At 39.6% G+C, this 19,818-nt stretch overlaps 1 protein-coding gene across 1 annotated transcript in view; it reads left to right on the top strand.

Annotated features, from left to right (window-relative positions):
* LOC139228696 (ELAV-like protein 1) overlaps positions 1-13,186 on the top strand; it is a 29,900-nt gene extending 16,714 nt beyond the window's left edge. Inside the window, exons 5-6 of the mRNA XM_070859957.1 lie at positions 2,112-2,337; positions 4,451-13,186. Of these exons, the coding sequence (XP_070716058.1) occupies positions 2,112-2,337; positions 4,451-4,778 (554 nt within the window). The 3' untranslated portion in view covers positions 4,779-13,186. The remainder of the gene's footprint in view (positions 1-2,111; positions 2,338-4,450) is intronic.
* The last annotated feature ends 6,632 nt before the right edge of the window (positions 13,187-19,818 follow it).

Raw genomic sequence — 19,818 nt, 5'->3', positions numbered from 1 at the left:
TCCAACCTCCCTTTCCTCTCAAATCCTTGAACGTGTTGTCGCCTCCCAAATCTGTGCCCATCTTTCCTGGCACTCCATGTTTGAATCCCTTCAGTCCAGTTTCTACCCCTGCCACAGTACCAAAACAGTTCTCGTCAGAGTCACAATTGACCACCTTTGTGACTGTGACAAAGGTAAACTATCCCTCCTCGTCCTTCTGGATCTGTCTGCAGTCTTTGACATGGTTGACTGCTCCATCCTCCTCCAACGCCTCTCCACCATCGGCTAGCTGGTTGGGACTGCATTCGCCTGGTTCCATTCTTATTTAATCGTAGCCAGAAAATCACCTGTAATGGCTTCTCTTCCCACTCCCACATCATTACCTCTAGTGTTCCCCCAAGGATCTATCCTTGGCTCCCTCCTATTTCTCATCTATATGCTGCCCCTTGGTGGCTCCATCCGAAAACACAACGTCAGTTTCCACATGAACGTTGACGACACCCAGCTCGACCTCACCACCATCTCTCTTGACCCCTCCATGGTCTCTAAATTGTCCGACATCCAGTACTGGATGAGCAGAAATTTTCTCCAATTAAATATTGGGAAGACCGAAGCCATTGTCTTTAGTCCCCGTCATAAACTCCATTCCCTAGTCACCGACTCCATTCCTTTCCCTAGCATCTGTCTGAGGCTGAACCAGACTATTTGCAACCTTGGTGTCATATTTGACCCTGAAATGAGCCACAGATCCGTGGCATAACTAAAACCGCCTATTTCCACCTCCATAACGTTGCTCGTCTCCGCCTCAGCTAATCTGCTGAAACCCTCATCCATGCCTTTGTTACCTCTAGACTTGACTACTCCAACACACTCCTGGCTGGCCTCCCACATTCTACCCTACGTAAACTTGAGATCGTCCAAAACTCGGCAGCCCGTGTCCTAACTCGCACCAAGTCCCGTTCAGCCATCACCCCTGTGCTCGCTGACCTACATTGGCTTCCGGTTAAGCCAAGCCTCGATTTCAAAATTCTCATCCTTGTTTAAAAATCCCTTCATGGTCTCTTTCCCCCCCACTTCCCTATATCTGCAATCTCCTTAAGCCTCACAATCTCCCGAGATGTCTGCGCTCCTCAAATTCTGCCCACTTGAGCATCTCTGATTATCATCGCTCAACCATTGGTGGCAATGCCTTCAGCTGCCTAGGCACTAAGCTCTGGAACTCCCTCCCTAAACCCCTCTTTCCTCCTTTTATGACGCTCCTTAAAACCTACCATAATTTCTTTTGTGTGGCTCGGTGTCAAATTTTTGTCTTAACACTCCTGTGAAGCATCTTGGGAAGTTTTACTAATCAAATGCGCTATATAAATACAAGTTGTTGTTGTCAAAGCATAAAGCTTCTGTAGCTTGTACCTTTCCAACTAACTTTGGGAACACGGCTTTTCTTTCCTCTTTTTCTCCCCTTATCCCTCTTATCTAGAAGGGAGTGGTTCAGCTGGTACCATTGTTTCCCTGAATGCAATCAGTTTCTGTTTGTTTAGTACCTTTTTTAGTGTTAAACCATCAAATGTTATTGGTGGGTGAGTTCATTTAATAGTGTCATCAACCCAATCACATACAAATGCTCTGGGGGTTGCATTTTTTTGAATTATCTATTTTTCCTTGCTATTTTTTACCCACCCATACCTTTCTGAAGATGTTGACTGCTTGCTGGGATATGGTTGCAGTGTAATTCACGCAAAATTTATAACATTGGTTAAACTCTATATTGCATTCCTGTATGGAATCCCAGTGGGACTGTTTTATATGCGTTTCTTTTAAACTGCTGAGATGGCAATATTCTATGCACGATCTGACTACGGTCAACATGGACTACTTTTATGCTAATTATGTACCAGATACTTGTATGGAGATTTTTCCAGTAATTACAGTTGCAACCAGTCTAAATACCACCTTTTTAATGTGCGATTTTTAAGCATCAAAAGAATTTAACTTAATGATATGAACCAGAACAAATCAACAGGCTGCATTTCATAAACCGGTCTTAAATAGATTGCTGGCACACTAGTTGATTTTCTTCAATTGTTCTCATCTCGGTTGCAAAACATTTACTGGTGATTCTCGTCTGTTTTCAGGTATGTCCAGGGGAGTGGCTTTTATTCGTTTTGACAGGAAATCCGAAGCTGACGAAGCTATTAACAATCTGAACGGGCACAAACCACCTGGTGCTGTTGAGCCAATTACGGTAAAACTCGCAGCCAATCCTAACCAGAAAACAAATGCATCCCTGCTGGCACAGCTGTACCATTCACCAGCAAGGCGGTTTCCAGGACCATTGCACCATCAGGCACAGAGATTCAGGTGTGTTACTTTCACTCACAGAGGTGCTAATTCTAATTGCTTTTTTGTGTCGATGGGAAGGAAGCAAGCAGTAACATGAAAGACTACTTGACCGTTTGTGGATTTCAACCACCTTTACTTCAAGATTACCTCGTACAGTGTTTCTTTCAGTACCACAAAAAAAAAACAACTTTAATCCTCCTGGACTCGGAGACTGTTTTGCCACTGTTACCCTGTTAGAATTTATTGTGGATTCTTTCAGACTTAATCCTAAACTGGGGCAGCCGGTGTGTTTGGCCATACATTATTTAACCTGCTGTTCAGTAAGCACCAATTTAGATCTTGATTAACAACTAATTTATTGGAATTTTGTTCATCTTCAAGATATTTTTCGATCATTAGCTCTTTGTTCCTTTTGAAAGTGAGTGCTGGAAACAAGATGGGCATATCCAAAAAGGCTGGTTCATCTTGGGTCACTTAACACTGCAATGCTTTGAGGGAATGGGTATTCAAATATTTGGAATCGTGAGCCAGATTCATTCTTCACAACTATCAAATCATGTACAAATTACTTTGATTTAGGTGGAATCATCATTCAACATCATGTTAGTCCCCTGTATATTTTGTGCTCTTTGGAGTTCTGGGATCACACTGTCTGTATCTCCCGCTCTCTTTTCCCTCTTTATTTTTACTTGTCTATTTTGCTTGTCTCTGCAACCATGGGGAAGGGAGATGTGGCAACATAATTTTCTACTTCGTCTGGGAAGAGTGCTGTATACTTTGGGGAGTGGCAGTCTGAGAGTAGCTTAATTTTTTGTGGTGGTGAGGAGAGGGCACTGTTAGGTGACAGCATCCTTGGGCTCAGAGGCTCCACATGAACTTCTAACAACTATTTTGAGTAATGCTAGGTAGGTTGGCCATGCCCCAACAGCAACCCTCGCTCTCACTTCCAGCAAGGGTCACATAATAAGGGCTATGAGTACAAAGGGCTTACTTACTGGGGGACGGGGTGGGGCAGCTGGCATAAATAGTTAATCTTCCAATGCGGAATTTAAAATGCCAAACAGACACAGCGTGGGTGCAGCAGGCTATCATGCCTACTGCTCCTGGCAACATTACTTTCCCCTTTCAGTGAGGCTGCGTCTCAAAAATTTATAATGCTGCATGTTCTGACTGGATGGGAGAAGAGAACGGATGGGAGGTGTTGTCAGCCTAGTGTGAATGCTGGCACTACATCTGATGGTTCAGGTTCCATTGATGGATCAGTTGTTTGTGCCAGCAGGCTTTTTTCCTGACCAGGAGCTGTTTGGCAGGCCATTTGAAATTGTGATGTGGGCTGAATTTGGACTGGAGGTTTGGACAACAGTACCATAAGATTTAGCTTTTAAAATGTTTAGAATTGCACTATTTATTCCAAAATTGATGTCATAGTTTTTGCATTTGACATTTGAAAATGCTTTATTTGCCTTGTCAAAAATGCCTGTAATCAGTCATTTTGGGTTTGTTCAGATGCTGCCTTTGCAAGGAAGTTTGCAAGAACATTGCAGGATTTAGTTTTAGACACTTTTACCAATATTATATAGCTTCAGTTTTTTCGTTTGGAAAGCAGTTTTGTATTATGCTTTTATGTTTGGTGCTTCTGTGGTTCAGGTTGCAGGAAAGTCCATGAGCCAACTCCCTGTGTTTACATTGATAAAGCTGCTCCCTTATCCCAACGGGTCTAAAAAGCTATACTTGTTTACATGCGGTATGCAGCCGACAGAGGGGAACGTCGTAATCATTGTTTGACTGTACTCGTGTAAAAATGCACGATAGAGTTGTGTTGGGCTATAGTGTAGGGCTTTACAATACCATAAAATACTTTGTGACAGTTTTAAGCAGAAGACTTGTACTCTGGATGAAGTGTGTTACTGTCTGCATTTGTCTATAAACGTGGTATGGATATTTCAGCTAAGCTTAAATCGCTGGCTTAACACCTTTAGTTTTCCCACTCCCCTGTAGTGAGGTTTTTAATTGTCTTTTTATTTTTTTTGGAGGGGAGGGTGAGAATTTTTACTAATTTCTATTTGTTTTTGTCACTTTTTAAACTTTTGGCACCAACCTCTTGAGTTAATTTTCTTTGTTTGTTTGTTAGGTTTTCGCCGATGAGTGTTGACAATATGAGTAGTTTGTCGGGTGTGAACGTTGGTGGTCACAATCCATCTGGCTGGTGCATCTTCATCTACAACCTGGGCCAAGACGCGGATGAGGGGATCCTGTGGCAGATGTTTGGCCCATTCGGAGCCGTGACCAATGTCAAAGTTATACGCGACTTCAACACCAACAAATGCAAAGGGTTCGGCTTTGTAACCATGACAAACTATGAGGAGGCTGCCATGGCCATTGCTAGCCTGAATGGCTATCGCCTCGGAGACAAAATCCTCCAAGTCTCCTTCAAAACCAGCAAGTCACACAAGGCATAATTTAAAGCTTGTGCGCGTTTGTAAGCATTTGATTAGAAATACACTGCTGAAAGGTGAATAAGTCCACTAGTGTAAAGCAACTCTTATTGTTGTGACAGAAGTGTTTTGTCTACCATTCTAGAAGAATAAGTGAAAAGGATTTTTTTATATTACTAGTACTCTGGGATGCAACTAACATGAAATGTTCAAACGTTTGATACCTTTCCTTTCATTTTGCCCCCTCCTTTCTTCCCACCCAACCAAAAAAGGAGGGAAAAATACTGAACCATATAGTCGTTCAATGGATTTGGAATAATATCGCTTTAAATTGCAATAGTCATTCCATTTTAATATCAGTTGTGTAACTAGTAGCTCTTGGTTAAATCCTGCTTATGTTTGGGAAAGCAATTTCATAAATGCACTACTTGCTAGCACAGGATTCACGCATTAGTGAACCTTTTTGAATTTAAATGTGCTTGATTTGTGCCCGTAAAATTAATATGTTTAGTTATTAAGTTGACCCAGACTCTTGAGCCATGGTTGTGATTTACAGTTTTCTGTAGATAGTGTAAATGGCACCTTATTGGTCCTCCTTAGTTCTCATGAAATATGGTGATAGGTGGAAAAATAATTCACATTTTAATTCCTGATAAAAGTATACCGTATTCAGTAATAGATTTACAGTTGACGGTATAAGAATGGAGCAGGTGGCTTTAACACATTTGCCAAATTTCTAGGTGAAAGGAGCAAGTTGGTTGGGAAATTATATTACAGGATTAATTCTACTTGTAATATCCTGGAGGTTCAAACTTTTGAACGTTTGTAGGTTTGTTGCACCCCATCTAGTGAACTCCATTGCATTTCTTTTTAAAAAAAAAAAAAATTGTTTTTTTGCATAATTGACATGCTAAGCTGGGATAATGCGTCAGAATAGAAAGTACTTAATGTTTTTTTTCATACAGGTTAGATGTCGACACGAAGCTTTGTTAAAATAGATTTAAAGAAGACTAATCTAAAAGTTTTTTCAAACTGCCTTTGAATTTCGTTAATGTTCTGTTATATAATTTCTTTTCATTTTGTTTCCTTTGTTTTGTTTGACTATTGATTTTACTTTTGCATTTATGATCATTAAATTTGTTTTGTTTTGCTCCAATTTTGTTTTGTTTTTGTTTTTTTTTCTGTTTTAAAATTCATTTGCTGTTTAGCGCTTCAAAATTTTATTTTCCAATTTGGGGTAGGGATTGAGGGGCCAGTGTGCAGACAGGCACCTGATCTTTAGGTACCCTGCCAAAGAGTTTTACACCTTATGCTGAAGTGGGCTTCACAGAGCATCTATTTTTATAAACAAACTTTTTACAGGAGTGCTAGCAGGGGATTTTGAGTGGAAAGTTTTGTATGCCAACTGATGAGCTTTTAAATAAATTAATTAGACTTGAACCTTCAGTAGACAGGTAGCTGTAGCCGGCTTTTAAATCTTTGTTAGAATTAAATGCAGACACAAATCCACTGGTCCTGTTTGAGTGAGGGCATGGAGGGAAAATAAGTTTTATTGCTTATGTTTAGCACATGATTATGGATAGTGCTAAGAAGTGGTTTGGAGAAACTAAACTACTTAAAGCCATGGTAAATGCACAGTCAAGCTTTGTCCCAAACCTATGGCAAGGGCGCTGACACCAACGTACCATTCCTTGTAACCTTTTTCTTTGTGCCAAACACGCTGGTGTGTTTAAACCCCAGAATAGGATCTGAGAGTGTTATGGTTTCTCAAAATATAGATAGTTAAACTTGTGGACTTTCAGTTGAACTCCTTTTCTCATTCCCAACTGCTGGAGAAAGGAACTGTAGAAAAATGCACTTAATTTTTCATATGCCTATATATAATTTTTGGACTTTTACAAATTGTAGGGAAGTTACTGCAGTTTCTGGGAGCTGAGGGTAGCAAGGCTATCAGATTAGTGGAGACTGATTTAAGGTTCTCTGATTTCTCATTCCAGGCCCTTGTTCCTCCTAACTTTGCCCAGTACGTTGCAGTTTCTAGTATGTTGCAGGCTCCAGTACTAGATACAGTTCACTCTTAATCAGATAACAAGCTAATTACAGTGATATTTCAGATTTTACTTTAATGCTATTGCTTGAACATCAATTACATTGTGGTAGAAAATAGAAGGACTGCCTTCCACACGACGAGTAACATTTGAGAAGTAATTTGTATCTGAAGTAATTAAGAATAGTCTGCTGGAGGAGAATAACAAAGCAGTTGGGTTGTCTTTGTTGTGTGTGTAGACTTCCACCACAGTCTGACATTCTAAGTTTGGTTCAGAGCTAATTATTCACTAGTGCAAACTGATTTATTTCGGGTTTATTTAGACAGCTAAATGCCTTCTGATACTCAACCAAATTTAGAACTTGCATGTAAGACAACCCCATTGTGAAAAGAGAACCTGGCTGACAGCTTGTGCATTTGTTTGAGAGCATACATTTTGTGGCGAGACCAGATTTAGTTTGTATGAAGAATGATTTTGGCTAGGCCTTTAAATTACTCAGCAGTAGACATCTTTGCCACAAAGTTCTGATATCTGACAAAAGTTGCTTTTGGTATTTTGTGAATGATTGTCATGATGAGGCTTTTAATGGATTTCTAGGCCAGTTTGACTGTAATGCTAAGCCAATAATTTTATTCACTGACAAGTGAATGGTCAACAATTCATTTATTTTGTGAGAGCTGAGGACTGATGGTATATTTCTCCAACTAAAGGGTATTGTGCAATTACTGGTTGGACATGTGTCATAATTATTACTCCTTGTCCTTCCATTCAACACGCTTTAGAACTCAGTACATCCTGCCAGTTAAACCAGATGGAATTAACTTGCACCTATCTTCATCCATAATTCACCCTTGCCCTCTGCTTATTTACTGCACAGCATCGAGTTAATGTGAATTGGCTTTTGCCTAATGCTGTGTTAGTTTCTACGGTGTGACGTGTTTGAAAACCAACTCCGCTGCACTTTTTTCAAAATATAAACTGAGCTAGATACAGTTTTTGCTGTAGTTCATGGATATCAGACAGCTGCAGCTTTTTACCCTCTGGGCTACACTGTCTTTGTGCCCACAATTGTTTTTTTGTGGGGGGGGAGGGGAGGAGAAACATTGATGCTTTATCCCAATAGAACACTAAATTATTTGCTGTATTCAAAACAAAAAAAAAAGTGAAGTTAAACTGAAGAACCAGACCCTGGGTTGCATCTCTTGATAATGGTTCATAACAGATCAGTTGTCATTTTTTATGACTATAATTTTGCTTGCGAACCACATTGATTCCTGGATTATATCACTTTGTAGGGATATCTGTGTATCAGTAATCCTAATTTATTACTGTCCTAACTGGTTAATCCTATGTTGCAAAACCTCAATAGTTTTCTGTACTAGTTATACTGATTACAGGATAACAAAGTAAAAGTGTAGCCATAAAGGATTTCTTTCTGGCTTAGAAATCTTTTATAGCCTTTTATTTTTTTTTAAAACTCTCCTATCTATCAGTACTTTGAATTCCCAAAATGGCTGAACAGCTTTGCAGTAGAGAACAGGACAGGTTAGTTTATCAACAAGACTGCTGCAATTAATTCCATATTTTTCCCATCCCCACAGTACACCTTTTACCCAAGGTAAGATTTCAGGACGTGCTTTACTCCTACTTAATGCTGCAGGAAAAAATTCCCTACCTCATATTTCTTTGTCTTCTCTTCCATAAATCCTGCAACATTTAGAGATGCTGGTTTCTTGCATTTGGTGACATCATCAGAAGAACACGGATGATGTCTGAAATAGCTTGGACATTTTTTTAAATTGAAATGATTCCCATCTCTTTCCTAGATTGGTTCTCACCAAACTGTTTTGAGCTACTATTGATTCTTGGGATAGGCTGTAAAATACATTTTGAAGAGCCACAATTTAGTCAACATTCCTCTGCTTTGCATCTATACACTGCCACACTTGAGCTGGGGTCCCTAAAATATATGTTAATAAATGCAACTGTACCAGTAAAGTTGATTTAGTGACAGCTGAATGTTACCACTTGCAGAGTAACACATTGGTTTGGATAGTGCTAATCGGGCTGCCTTGATGGAATCTGTGAAAGCATAGCTTCAAATTGCTGGGTTTCTTGTGGTTATTCCTAGTTTATAATCTGATGTAAAAACTGCACCAAAGCTGAGCAATGTTGGTAAAGACATGCTACCAATTGCATGTATAATGCTAATGTTATTAGGAGTTCAGTCCCTCTATATTGCCCTTTTGATGATTACGTTGGTCACCTCAAAGGAATGTGCTTCATTACATTTTCAACTCTTAGCAGAATCTCCTCTCTTTCTTCCCCGCACCCCCCCCCCCTGCAAAAAATGTGTACGGTCACAATGGCATTGTTCACGTCTTTAAAAAGAAATCATTTGAAAACTAGTTACAAATTGTTGAGACATTTTAAGCTAATTTTGGAAAAGGACAAAATAAAAACCATGCGGATCTCAAAGTTCAAACGCTGCTTGGACACTGAAGCAGCGTGTAATTTCCTTTAGTTCATTGCAGCTTTACAGGTTGTTAGGTCAGTAAGTGTGTTTACCAGTTGTCAAAGTAACTGGGAGAGGTGCAAGCAAAGTAATAAATTGGTCTTGGGTGGCTTCAGTTTGAATATTGTCTCCTAGATCTCTGAATTCCAGTGAACAGTCTTTCAGATTTAATTGTATCTGCGGTCTGTCCAGTGTGGGGTAGTTTTCTACTTTCCAAGACTTGAACTAGGTTATAGTTGTTACTTTCAGCAATTTTGGGAGATAGTTATGAATTTCTTACATCATCAAGGGGCTTGTTACAGATCAGTCAGCAGCTCAGCAAATTTATCAAATGAGTAGCTGAGACTAGCAGATGAGGAAGGCCACTGACTTAAATCCTGATTTATGCTGAGTTAGCGAGACTCAGCCCAGGCAGTGGTAGGCGCACAATAATTGCCCTTGGTGCTCTAGGTTAGGGAAAATCGGTCCCGGTACAGAGGCTCCTGTTAGAAGTGATGTTGGATGAAGATAGGATTACACTTGGCTATGATGATCCCTTCTCTGCACTTCTCTTCCTCCCGCAGTATAATACTCCACAGACGAGGTTCACATGAGTAATGACCGCTTGAGCACCAAACCAGCAAGGCTTCAACTCCCTCAGGAAAGGAGGGGTAAAAAACGGACCCAGTTATTAGGCAGATTTTATTGGAGCAGTTGGGTAGTGCTCAATGGCTTTTACTATACTAATAGTATGAATTATTTTTAACACCCCATGAAGAATCTAGCCACCCATTTGGAAACTTACATTCTTTAGCATTTCAAGTAAATGAATTTATATGTCAAAGTAAAATTGTTGAGTTTAGTCTACAATAAATGTCACTTTTGATAAGTTTTCAGTTTGGTTGCATTTCCGAGTTCTCACTCCATCTTACCTGTCCAGTATACTTGTTCCATGAAGTTTAACATGTTTGGGGGGAAACAAACAAAGAAACGCTTAAATGAGGTTTGATCCCAGTGTTCCTGAGGAATGGGATTGGTTAGGTTTGCACTTCGACATCTAGGTGTCTGTTAAAATATGTACAAACACTGTCTTGATACCAGCTGTCTGTAGTCACTGCTTTGTGTTGCTCAACATTTGATGGACTTTAACCTGTGTTGAGTGGCTATCAAAAGACTACCTAACGTTGCCACGAAAGGTAGTAAGAATTGAAGAGCTTGGGAAAGAGCGAGAGTTGGTACAAAGGGAAGTTCTTTCTGGTTCCAAAATAAAATAAATGGGTGTTGGCCTACCTGAATTTGCATTTTAATGGACCGTGTGTGATAGATTTCTAACAAGGGGAAAGAATACAATAGAATAAAGCTAGACCTGTAACTATTAATAGCTAGCTTTTTTTTTTAAAGAGTATGACTAGTGGATGTTCGATCCCTCCATCCTCAACTAAGCAACTGGAATGGAGGCAGGACCAGTGGATATTAAAAGCCTCCAATAGCTGAAGTTGAAGCAGTACCATTTGATCTTTAATTCCAACCCCCCCCGCCCCCCCCCCCCCCCCAGAAACAAACATAAGGCAGTAAAGGCTTCACATGCCCACCACACTAATATTGGGAATGAAAGTGGGACCAAGTGATACTTATTAGCACCACCCCAAGAAAGCACGCCGTCAGAGACGGGCTGTGAGGTGATGTATGCGGTTTCCTGACCAATGAGCTAGTTTGGCAGCAGCGCTGGGCCTTTCATTTATTTTGGTTGCCTTATTTTTTTTTAACATTTTATATATTAAATATTACTGTGACTAAAAGTATGAAGATTTTTCAATCGTATTATCTACAGAATACTTTTAGATTTGATGTTGTCTCAACTAGTTTTTGTTCCCTGGGTTGTGCTTGTATAGCTGTTAATGGGAGCCTCAGATTAATATATGGTGTAGAATGCAGTAGGCATCATGCACTTACTTGAATCCAACACCAGGAGTCAACAGAAATACAGCAACCTGTTCAATGCCTTTTTATTTGTGCATGTGTGTAATTTATGCACACAACTTCTTGAAGTCAAATTTCAAACTGAACGGCAGTTCTAACCCCATGACGTACTGATGGTACAAGGTGATAAATCCTGCAAAAATTGATGCTTATTCAATCCTTGTATCTCCAACAAGTATGAAATGCTTTGTATTCACTGTAGAAGGAGCCCAGTTTAGTTTGTGGTTTAATTTTGAACTGCCTTTAGCATGAAGGACCTCTTAAATTTCAAATATGCCTTTTTCTTTATATAGAGGAAACACAAAGCACTTTAAGAGTAGCCCTTTAACAGCTTTGAATATCCGTGTTTCCCCTTTTAATGTGCAGTTATAAACTAATGCCCAGTCATATTAAGTTATGGTTAGGCAAAGTTGACTTGTAATTTCCATATCCTAACCACATTTGTGGCACATTGATCTCATCTGGGAAATATGTTCATTTTTGAGGCCTACTTTTTGTTTTGCTTTGCAACTATATTTTATAACTTTGTTGACACTGAAGAACGCCGGAGATGCAGTGCAGTGTACGAGAGGATGTATTCAAATTTGAGGGGTAGGTGGATTTTCCAGCTGAGACACCAGAAATCCAACAGGGCCTGGACTTCAAAGGGTGAAACTTAATTTACCAAAATTTTAATTTTGGTCAACTGCCAAACTTCTGTAAAATGCATATGATGATCCACAGATTAGCTTTTGAGTTGCACTAATATTTTCAATTCTAGATTGTAGCTATGCTTATAGACAACTTTGTTTTTATGTAGGAATAGCACATAGAGTGCTCAAATTGATTTTTTTTTTTACAAGAGACATGATGGAGAAATCGGAACGATTACATTGAAATTGCAAAAGAAAACACCGAGCCCACTTTTATAGTTTTGGATTGAATTCTGAATGTATTGGTCGAGTTAAAATTAACCACGCTAATTTATGCTTTGCCTTAACCAGTACATGTACAATACAACGAGTTCTGATGCATGCATTGGCATGTGCAGTGGGGCAAGAAGACAAATGGGGATTTGAATCTTGCTGTTTATAGCCTGATTCAGATGCATGTACACCTTAGACAGTTTTTAAATTGGCCCCAAGTGTTTTATACCCAGTGAACAAGGGGATAAATTTGCACTGTTCAGATGGTTATTTTTTGTACTTGAGCCAAGTTACAAACTGGACTGTAATGCAAATGAGGCTAAAATCTGAAAGGATTACTTTTATGAATCTTCAAAAGTGTTAAGGTGAAACAAATATGCTAAATCTCCTGTACCTTAGTACAGTTTGAACAAAAGCTCTGGATCTGGACAGTACAGGCATGGTAGGACATTCCATAATTTAGTCCCCTAATATACATGACATGAGACCATATGATAGCCACTGCAAGTAAAAGTACCTTATATCTGATAATGTTACTAACTTGAATATTCAGCACCACAAGTACTGAAAAATGGAGTCGTTCCAGAGTGAAACTGCAAGAAGCACAACAGAACTGGGAATATTCCAGGGTTTGGAAAAGTGGTACAAAACAGATTGGATGTTTGTCCGAATACCCTGGGAAGTCAGTCATCAGTTTTGAGATCTAGCCAAAAAGAAGGGGCAGGTGTAATGTATTTTAAACTTGTATGTTACATTCATTTCCTTTTTTTTGAAGAGTTAAGTATTGCATGGCAGCTAGTAGGAGTTATTTTTCATTAATGCAGTACAAGGTATAGTTCCTGGCAAGATAGATGTGCCTGGGCTTGATGTGTACTGTGAGTTGGTGGATGTAAATGTTTAAATACTGTTGCTTTATTTTAGTTTGCTACAAAGCCAGAAGGCTGTTTTAAGTTATTAAACATTTTTGTACTTAATTTATTTTCTCACCAATATTAAATTATGTTTGATTCTGTTTTAAAAGACGAGTCTGACTGAACTCTTGATTTGCTTTTCTACACCGTTTCTGAAGGAAAAAGTAGTATTCATGATTTTTTTTTCAGGTTTTAAAGATTGAATTAAATTATGTATCACACGGCTTTCTTGAGTTGTCTAAAAGGCTTAAACTAAAGGATTTAAGATAGAAAGCATTTCTAAATGTTTTTGTCATTTTATTCCCCCATCGATGTGAACTTCACTCCAATACCAGACTGGTGCAGTGAAGTGTCAAAGAATGGCCTCATCACTTGACCGTATTTGCACTAATGTCATTGTGTTACTTGTCTCTCGCTCATTTTATTGGACCAATTTTGGGCCTTGCGCGTGTGATCAGCCATAAAACACGCTTGTGTCTAAATATTCTTACAAAACATATTGGTGTTTCCTGTACTATAAGTATATTACGTTAAATGTAGTGAAGTCTGAAAAATGGATTGCTGAAGCTTAAGTCGGAATTAAATTTGCATTGGGTTCAGTGAATTAATCATACAATCACCAGGGGAAATCCTAAACTTCAGTTGCTTTGAGGGACACTGCTTCCTCCATCTGCAGTTCTTTTTACTCTCAAAATGATGTATTTAAACTAGCTTTCAATCCCATTGAGAGAGCAGAATGTTCAATTCTGGTACATAATACATATGGTAAAACTTTAATCTGAAATTGGTAATTTAATTGTAACCAAGCACAGGTCTGACTGCAGCAGCAAATGCTTTACTTTAAACAATGCAGTGCTTTCAGTCGTGGTTTCATAGACATCCCATGCCACAAACTGGTTTGCAATGATATTCAGTTACCCTGTCTCACTCCATGTAAGGTTTCAATTTCACAGAAATGCAACCAGCATTTCGAACTAGTCTCAAGGCCAGATGAGTCTACTGTATACAGTCCACTCCATTGCTAGGTGAATATGCTAGGTGAATATGCACTTACCCCTTTATAGACTTGCTCTGGACAGTTTGACATCACTTACAATGCAATGTTCTCTTAACCACAAACTAATATGCCACAATAACTTGTCCAGAGTTTCCTGTCGAAATTAGTGTAGCATTTTTAAAATTCCTTTCTGTCTAGCGATTGTAGTAGAAGGATTTGTCCTTTGCTTGAGCTCGATTTGTATTTAGGAATTTTGAACTTTCTGTTTAGTGTTCAGCCTTAAGTATAGTAAGAAATCTAACTGGCGATGATCAGTGCCTCAACTCCTTTGTACTGATCAGAACACCCCTGCAAGAATAAAAGGGTTTGAAGAGAAATCTCCTCAGACTGTTCATTAAAAGTCATTAACATTGCTCTACATGTTCAATGTTGGTCTTTAGCTATTTCTTCTTGCGGGCAAGGACAAGAAGACATTGAAGTTAGATTTTTAGTTTTACTGCTGAGTGCTGTCCCATGTGCACTAAGGGTGAATCTTCATGAATTATATCAGTGTTGCTAAAGTGTGGGGAGGGGAGACAAGGTGCAGAAGAGTAAAAGCAAGGCTGATATCAGATTAATGGCTCTTTAGACATCAGGTACAGGTCATTCTGTTCTGTGGGTCATTGATGCACCATAAGTATTTAGCCTCTGATCATTTTACGACTGGCAAGAGTGTTCCCAAAATAGCAGCCATCTGCGCCTCTAAGCCAGATGATGACGAGGAGAGTCCTTGCTCAACTCGAGGAAAAGCTCCATCCAGCAATGAAAACAAGTCCACACAGATACTGGTGTAGTTTTTGCGTTTGTTGCAGGAACAACTACCAACGGCCCTATGTCTGCCCCAAGAATGTTAGTATTGGGATTACAATATGAGGAGTTCACTTGGTTCCTGCTGCTTTGTGCCTTCTCTGGCAGCTGATTGTCCAAGAACATTGTGCTGTTTTTATAAAACACAACAATTGGAATTTACCATCAGGAGAATTACATGGACTATTTGGTTCAGTTAGTATATTAATCTTGCAAATTGGCCAATTCAGTGAAGGAATCTTGTGTCTTCTACCATTGTGCATCACAACCACCACTTGGGGTACTGACCAATTAGCAACCAAAGATCACAATTACACCTTTAAATGTATATAATTGGCTGTGCTTGTCAATTTTAGGAAATTAGTCCCACTGTATATCAGGGTGCCTATTTTTACTTCCTCCTTGTTCGATGCATTATCTAAGTAATTAAACAGATTGACTTATGATGGTAGGTTGGGCCTATACTCATTGGAGTTCAGAAGAATGAGAGGTGATCTTATTGAAACATAAGATAATGAGGGGGCTTGACAAGGTGGATGTAGAGAGGATATTTCCACTCATGGAAACTAAAAATAGGGGACATAGTCTCAGAATAAGGGGCCGCCCATTTAAAACAGATGAGGAATTTCTTCTGAGGGTTGTTAGTCTATGAAATTCTCTGCCCCAGTGAAGCTGAGTCCATGATCAGGTCAGCCATGATCTTATTAAATGGCGGAGCAGGCTCGAGGGGCTAGGTGGCCATCTCCTGCTTCTTATGTACTTTAAGGGGCAGAGACCAGGCCTGCTGTGCGCTACTTTGATTACATTTTGGTCCAATGTAGATTTTGCAAAGATCAAGTTATCAAGGGGGAAAAGTATTTGGAAGGTGACAAATACCAGCATTCAGGCAGATTCGTATTACATTAATCCTATATTTTAAAAAATCCTGTTCGCTCATCTTGGAAAGCTACAGTAGTTAGATGTATACTGATTGCTATTTCCTAGTACCGATTACATTTTTATCACAACATGATGTTTAATGGAATAATTAATTAGAGAGGCTATCCTTTGTTTTAGAATGATTTATTAGTCAATGTTGAAATTACTAAACTGAATTGGTGCTGGGAGCTAGTGTTGTGATGTCTACTACTGTTTAATATGCAGGAACCTCCTAATGGTACAGAATGCTTTGTTGGTGACAATCTATCTCGGGACAGGTAAAATAAAGAATGTACTTGCATTTATCTAGCACCATATCATGTCCCAAAGTGCTTTATAAGCAATGGATCGCTTCTGAAGTGTTGTTACTCGTATTATAGATAAGCGAGGCAGCCAATTTGTGGAAAGCAAGGTCCTGCAAATGAATGACAAGATCATCTGTTTTTGGTGGTGATGGTTGAGAGACAAATGTCGGCCAAGATAATTGAGAGCTCCCTTCTCAAATCTTTTATGTCCACGAGTAGGCAGTTGGGAAAGGGCTATGATGTATCATATCATCCGAAAGATTGTACCTCTGACGATGCAGCACTTTTGTCAGTATAGCACTGAAGTGTTGCCCTCAGTTAAGTGCTTAGCCTGCAACCTTCTGACTCCGAGGCAAGAGTGTTAACTGAGCCAAACTGGCAGTATTTTTATTTCAGTCAGTGGGGAAAGGAGTACTCCAGGAGCAAAGTTGGAATAATGCCACAAGTTATAGCCTGTAGGTTTAGGCACCTGGAGCCACTTGTCAACCTAATTCTAACAAATGGAACCTTGAAGCCTTAGAATTTTGAAATTGGGTCTCTAAGCGGGCAGGAGGTTGTCCCCTGGATGATGTGAATGTATGTTGTACCAGATCAAAAATCCGTGTATACTCATTGGCTTCAGTCACCGTGCCAGCTTATTTAGGAGATCAAATTAGTTGAACTTATGGGAAAAAATGTTTCATCTCCCCAACACCCATCCTGGCTGTAGCTAAGAGTAGACTTTTTAAAAAAATTGTTCCAATGGCGTGATAGGAATGAGGCTGTAATAAGTTTTTGTTTTTGTAAGTACTGAAACATTAACTTTTTATATCGGAGCTAGTTTTAGTTGTTCAAACTTTGACTTTGTGAGTTACAACGGTGCACACCATGGATCTTTGGGGACCAAATCTAAAGTTTAAATCCATCTTTCCATTAAATTGTGTATGAAGTTGCTGATACTAACAGATCTTGGTGTTCATTAAGGATTTATCTAATATTGAGGCAACAGTGCTAAAAAGAACCCTTTTCAAAACTTCAGCACTACAAACTTCTGGATACCAATCAGCAGAATTTAGGACTGAGTTGGTTGTGTCTTGTAGGTTGGATTGATGGGCCTTGATCTACAGTCTATAATTTGGACACTTTCCTGAGTCTCCACTCCTAAAGTACTGCATTGAAAAAGGTAGGATAAGGCACTTGAATGAGGCCAAAAGAGCCCACCAAAGTTCAAATTGGCATGTTCTAATAAATGGGATCTAGTTCAGAGTTTCCAAAGTGTGGGTCATCTGGAAACTGGCCACTAAAGTCTCGACAACTGGATTTTATTTGTAACAAAAACAAGATACTGGAAGCATAGAACCAGTTCTGTGGCGCGAACAGACAGTTGACGCTTTGGGTTCATAGTCTTCAGATACATATTTCTTTGCTGGTTGACCAATTTGAATGTTGTGGCCCTGAAAGATCATAAAGGGTAGTTATCACTGTTGTCTCATTGGATAAATGTGACACTAAAGAATGAAACACGATTGTGGCCCAGTAGATTCATATCTTGTGTGGCCCGGCGGCTATGTGTGAATGTTGATGTCAAAGGGAACAGGATCACTAATGTGTGATATTACATTCTATGGGTCAAAATTTGAAGAAGTGGACACATGAATTTCCCCATATATTGAAGTGGGAAAATGCAGTCCTTTTGTTGAAGAGCAATCTTTGCGGCTGGGATGAGTACAAATCTTGGGCGATGAGCTGACCATATGCTCTGACCTCAGTAATCTGAAATTGGGCTCATTTGTTTTTAATCATGGCGAGAATGATTGGATCTGACAGCTCTCTGACTCCGAATGAATAATCTAATAAAATAATATGGTTTTGTTTTAAGCCAAGTTCAGCATAGGTCAACTTTCTCTTGTTTACATTTTCTAGTAATAGAATAATATCCAGAATCCAGACATGTTATGGTGGACAAACCACATCATCTGTCTGGATGACCAACTAAGGTGTGCCCAAAACCGGCATAAATCATCACGTGTGTTTTATATTTCAACAAAAAAATGAAACGAAACGCACATTAGAAAAATGATTTTATTTTAAAAATCATCGCTCTGCATTGTATGTCATCTGTATAGGAGTGATTTGTATTAGGGTATTTAGGAACCTTGCTGTACAGATTGTTTTTATAAGAAGTTACTGTTTTTATGTCCAGTTTTCACTAAAAATGCACAAAATTGCTGTACAGTCCAGTGGAAAAACAGCAGGCCTGAAGTATGTAGACTGGAATAAATACTCTTTGAAATAATGCTCAGGCTCATTTTTAATGATCTTTACTTAGCCTGTATTCTCCATTTTGATTGCCTTTATTCTGGACCCAGCTCTGACAGTTGGCACATTGAGCCCTATTTCATGGAACACTGGAGTTCAGATGGTGCCTAGCCCAAGTGTGGTAGAATGGCCCCCTGGGAGAGGGGTCACTCTACTTGGCTTTAATGGGTTCTGGAGTCCAATTGCGACTGGGCTGCAGTGGTACGTTGCCGCTTTAGTGTTGCACACCCAAAAGCTCTATACATCAGCATGTAGGTATCAGGATAACTGCAACCTTGGAGAACCATGTTAAGCGTTAACCATGGAATTTCTACAGTAGGTATTGTGACTGATATCTGAAACAAGTCACATAGCACTAGCCTGGACTCATTTTTAATTGGGGCACAAAATACATGTTGAAAAATGTGTGAGAAAATCTACATTGGTTACTTTGAGTTTGTATCCCATTATAGTATATACATGTGTCAAGAGGATGTGAAATTTAGAAGCATAAATTGTGCAAAGCAGGCAAACAACATTCTTTGACCATGCTTGGTTCTGACTTTTGATCAACTTGTACGAGGCAGTTTTACAAGTCCTACTCTGGTCCTCGTGCCAAAAGCCTTTAAATTTAAAATCCTCGTGCTTCTCTTCAGATTCCTCTATGGCCTAACCTCATCCCTGTCTCCACCACCTCTTCCAGGTGTGCCTCCTCCTCCCTCACGCTCTGAACTACTTTGTGCAATCCCCCCTTCCTGCTGTCCCACAATTGGCGGCACAGCTTTCAGCTACTTTGGGCCTACTTGCTTTTTGGACTTTTCTGCCCAAACCTGTTTTTCTTCATCCTCCCCATTTAAAAAAAAAAAATCTTCTCAAACACCATCTTTTTGACTAAGCTTTGGGTCACCTCTCCTTATTCTGGCACCATGGTTCAGAATGTTTTGTCTGTTACTACTGCTTTAAAAGATGTTGGAGTTCGTGCTGCTGGTAGGCGAGGTACCACTTGATCTTCTGATGTGCACTGCTGGTACAGAGGCCCCCCTCAACAGCACGGGCTTATAAAATTATCCCCATAGACTTGTACTTCAGACTCCATGAAATCTTTCAAACTGTTGGGGAGCATGAAGGCAGAAACTATAGAAGGGAAACTAACACTGCTCCTGAGTAACTGCCAAACTAATTTCACAGGTCATGTAGAGTAAGTTTACAAAAAAAAAATTCTCTCTGCACTGTTTTCCCTGCCTCTCCTGGTAACAGCTCCTTGATGGGATAGGGGCACCAAGCGCTGTCCACTTTTTCACTCAAATGGCCATCCCTCATGTATAAGCCTTGGCAATGTGTCAGGGGCATCGTGGTGAGTCTGATGTTCACAGGTACATTACT

Source organism: Pristiophorus japonicus, chromosome 18 (assembly GCF_044704955.1).
Source record: "Pristiophorus japonicus isolate sPriJap1 chromosome 18, sPriJap1.hap1, whole genome shotgun sequence".
NCBI classification, from domain to species: domain Eukaryota; kingdom Metazoa; phylum Chordata; class Chondrichthyes; family Pristiophoridae; genus Pristiophorus; species Pristiophorus japonicus.
The sequence above is the reverse complement of the archived record's forward strand: the minus strand, read 5'-3'. Positions and strand labels throughout refer to the sequence as shown.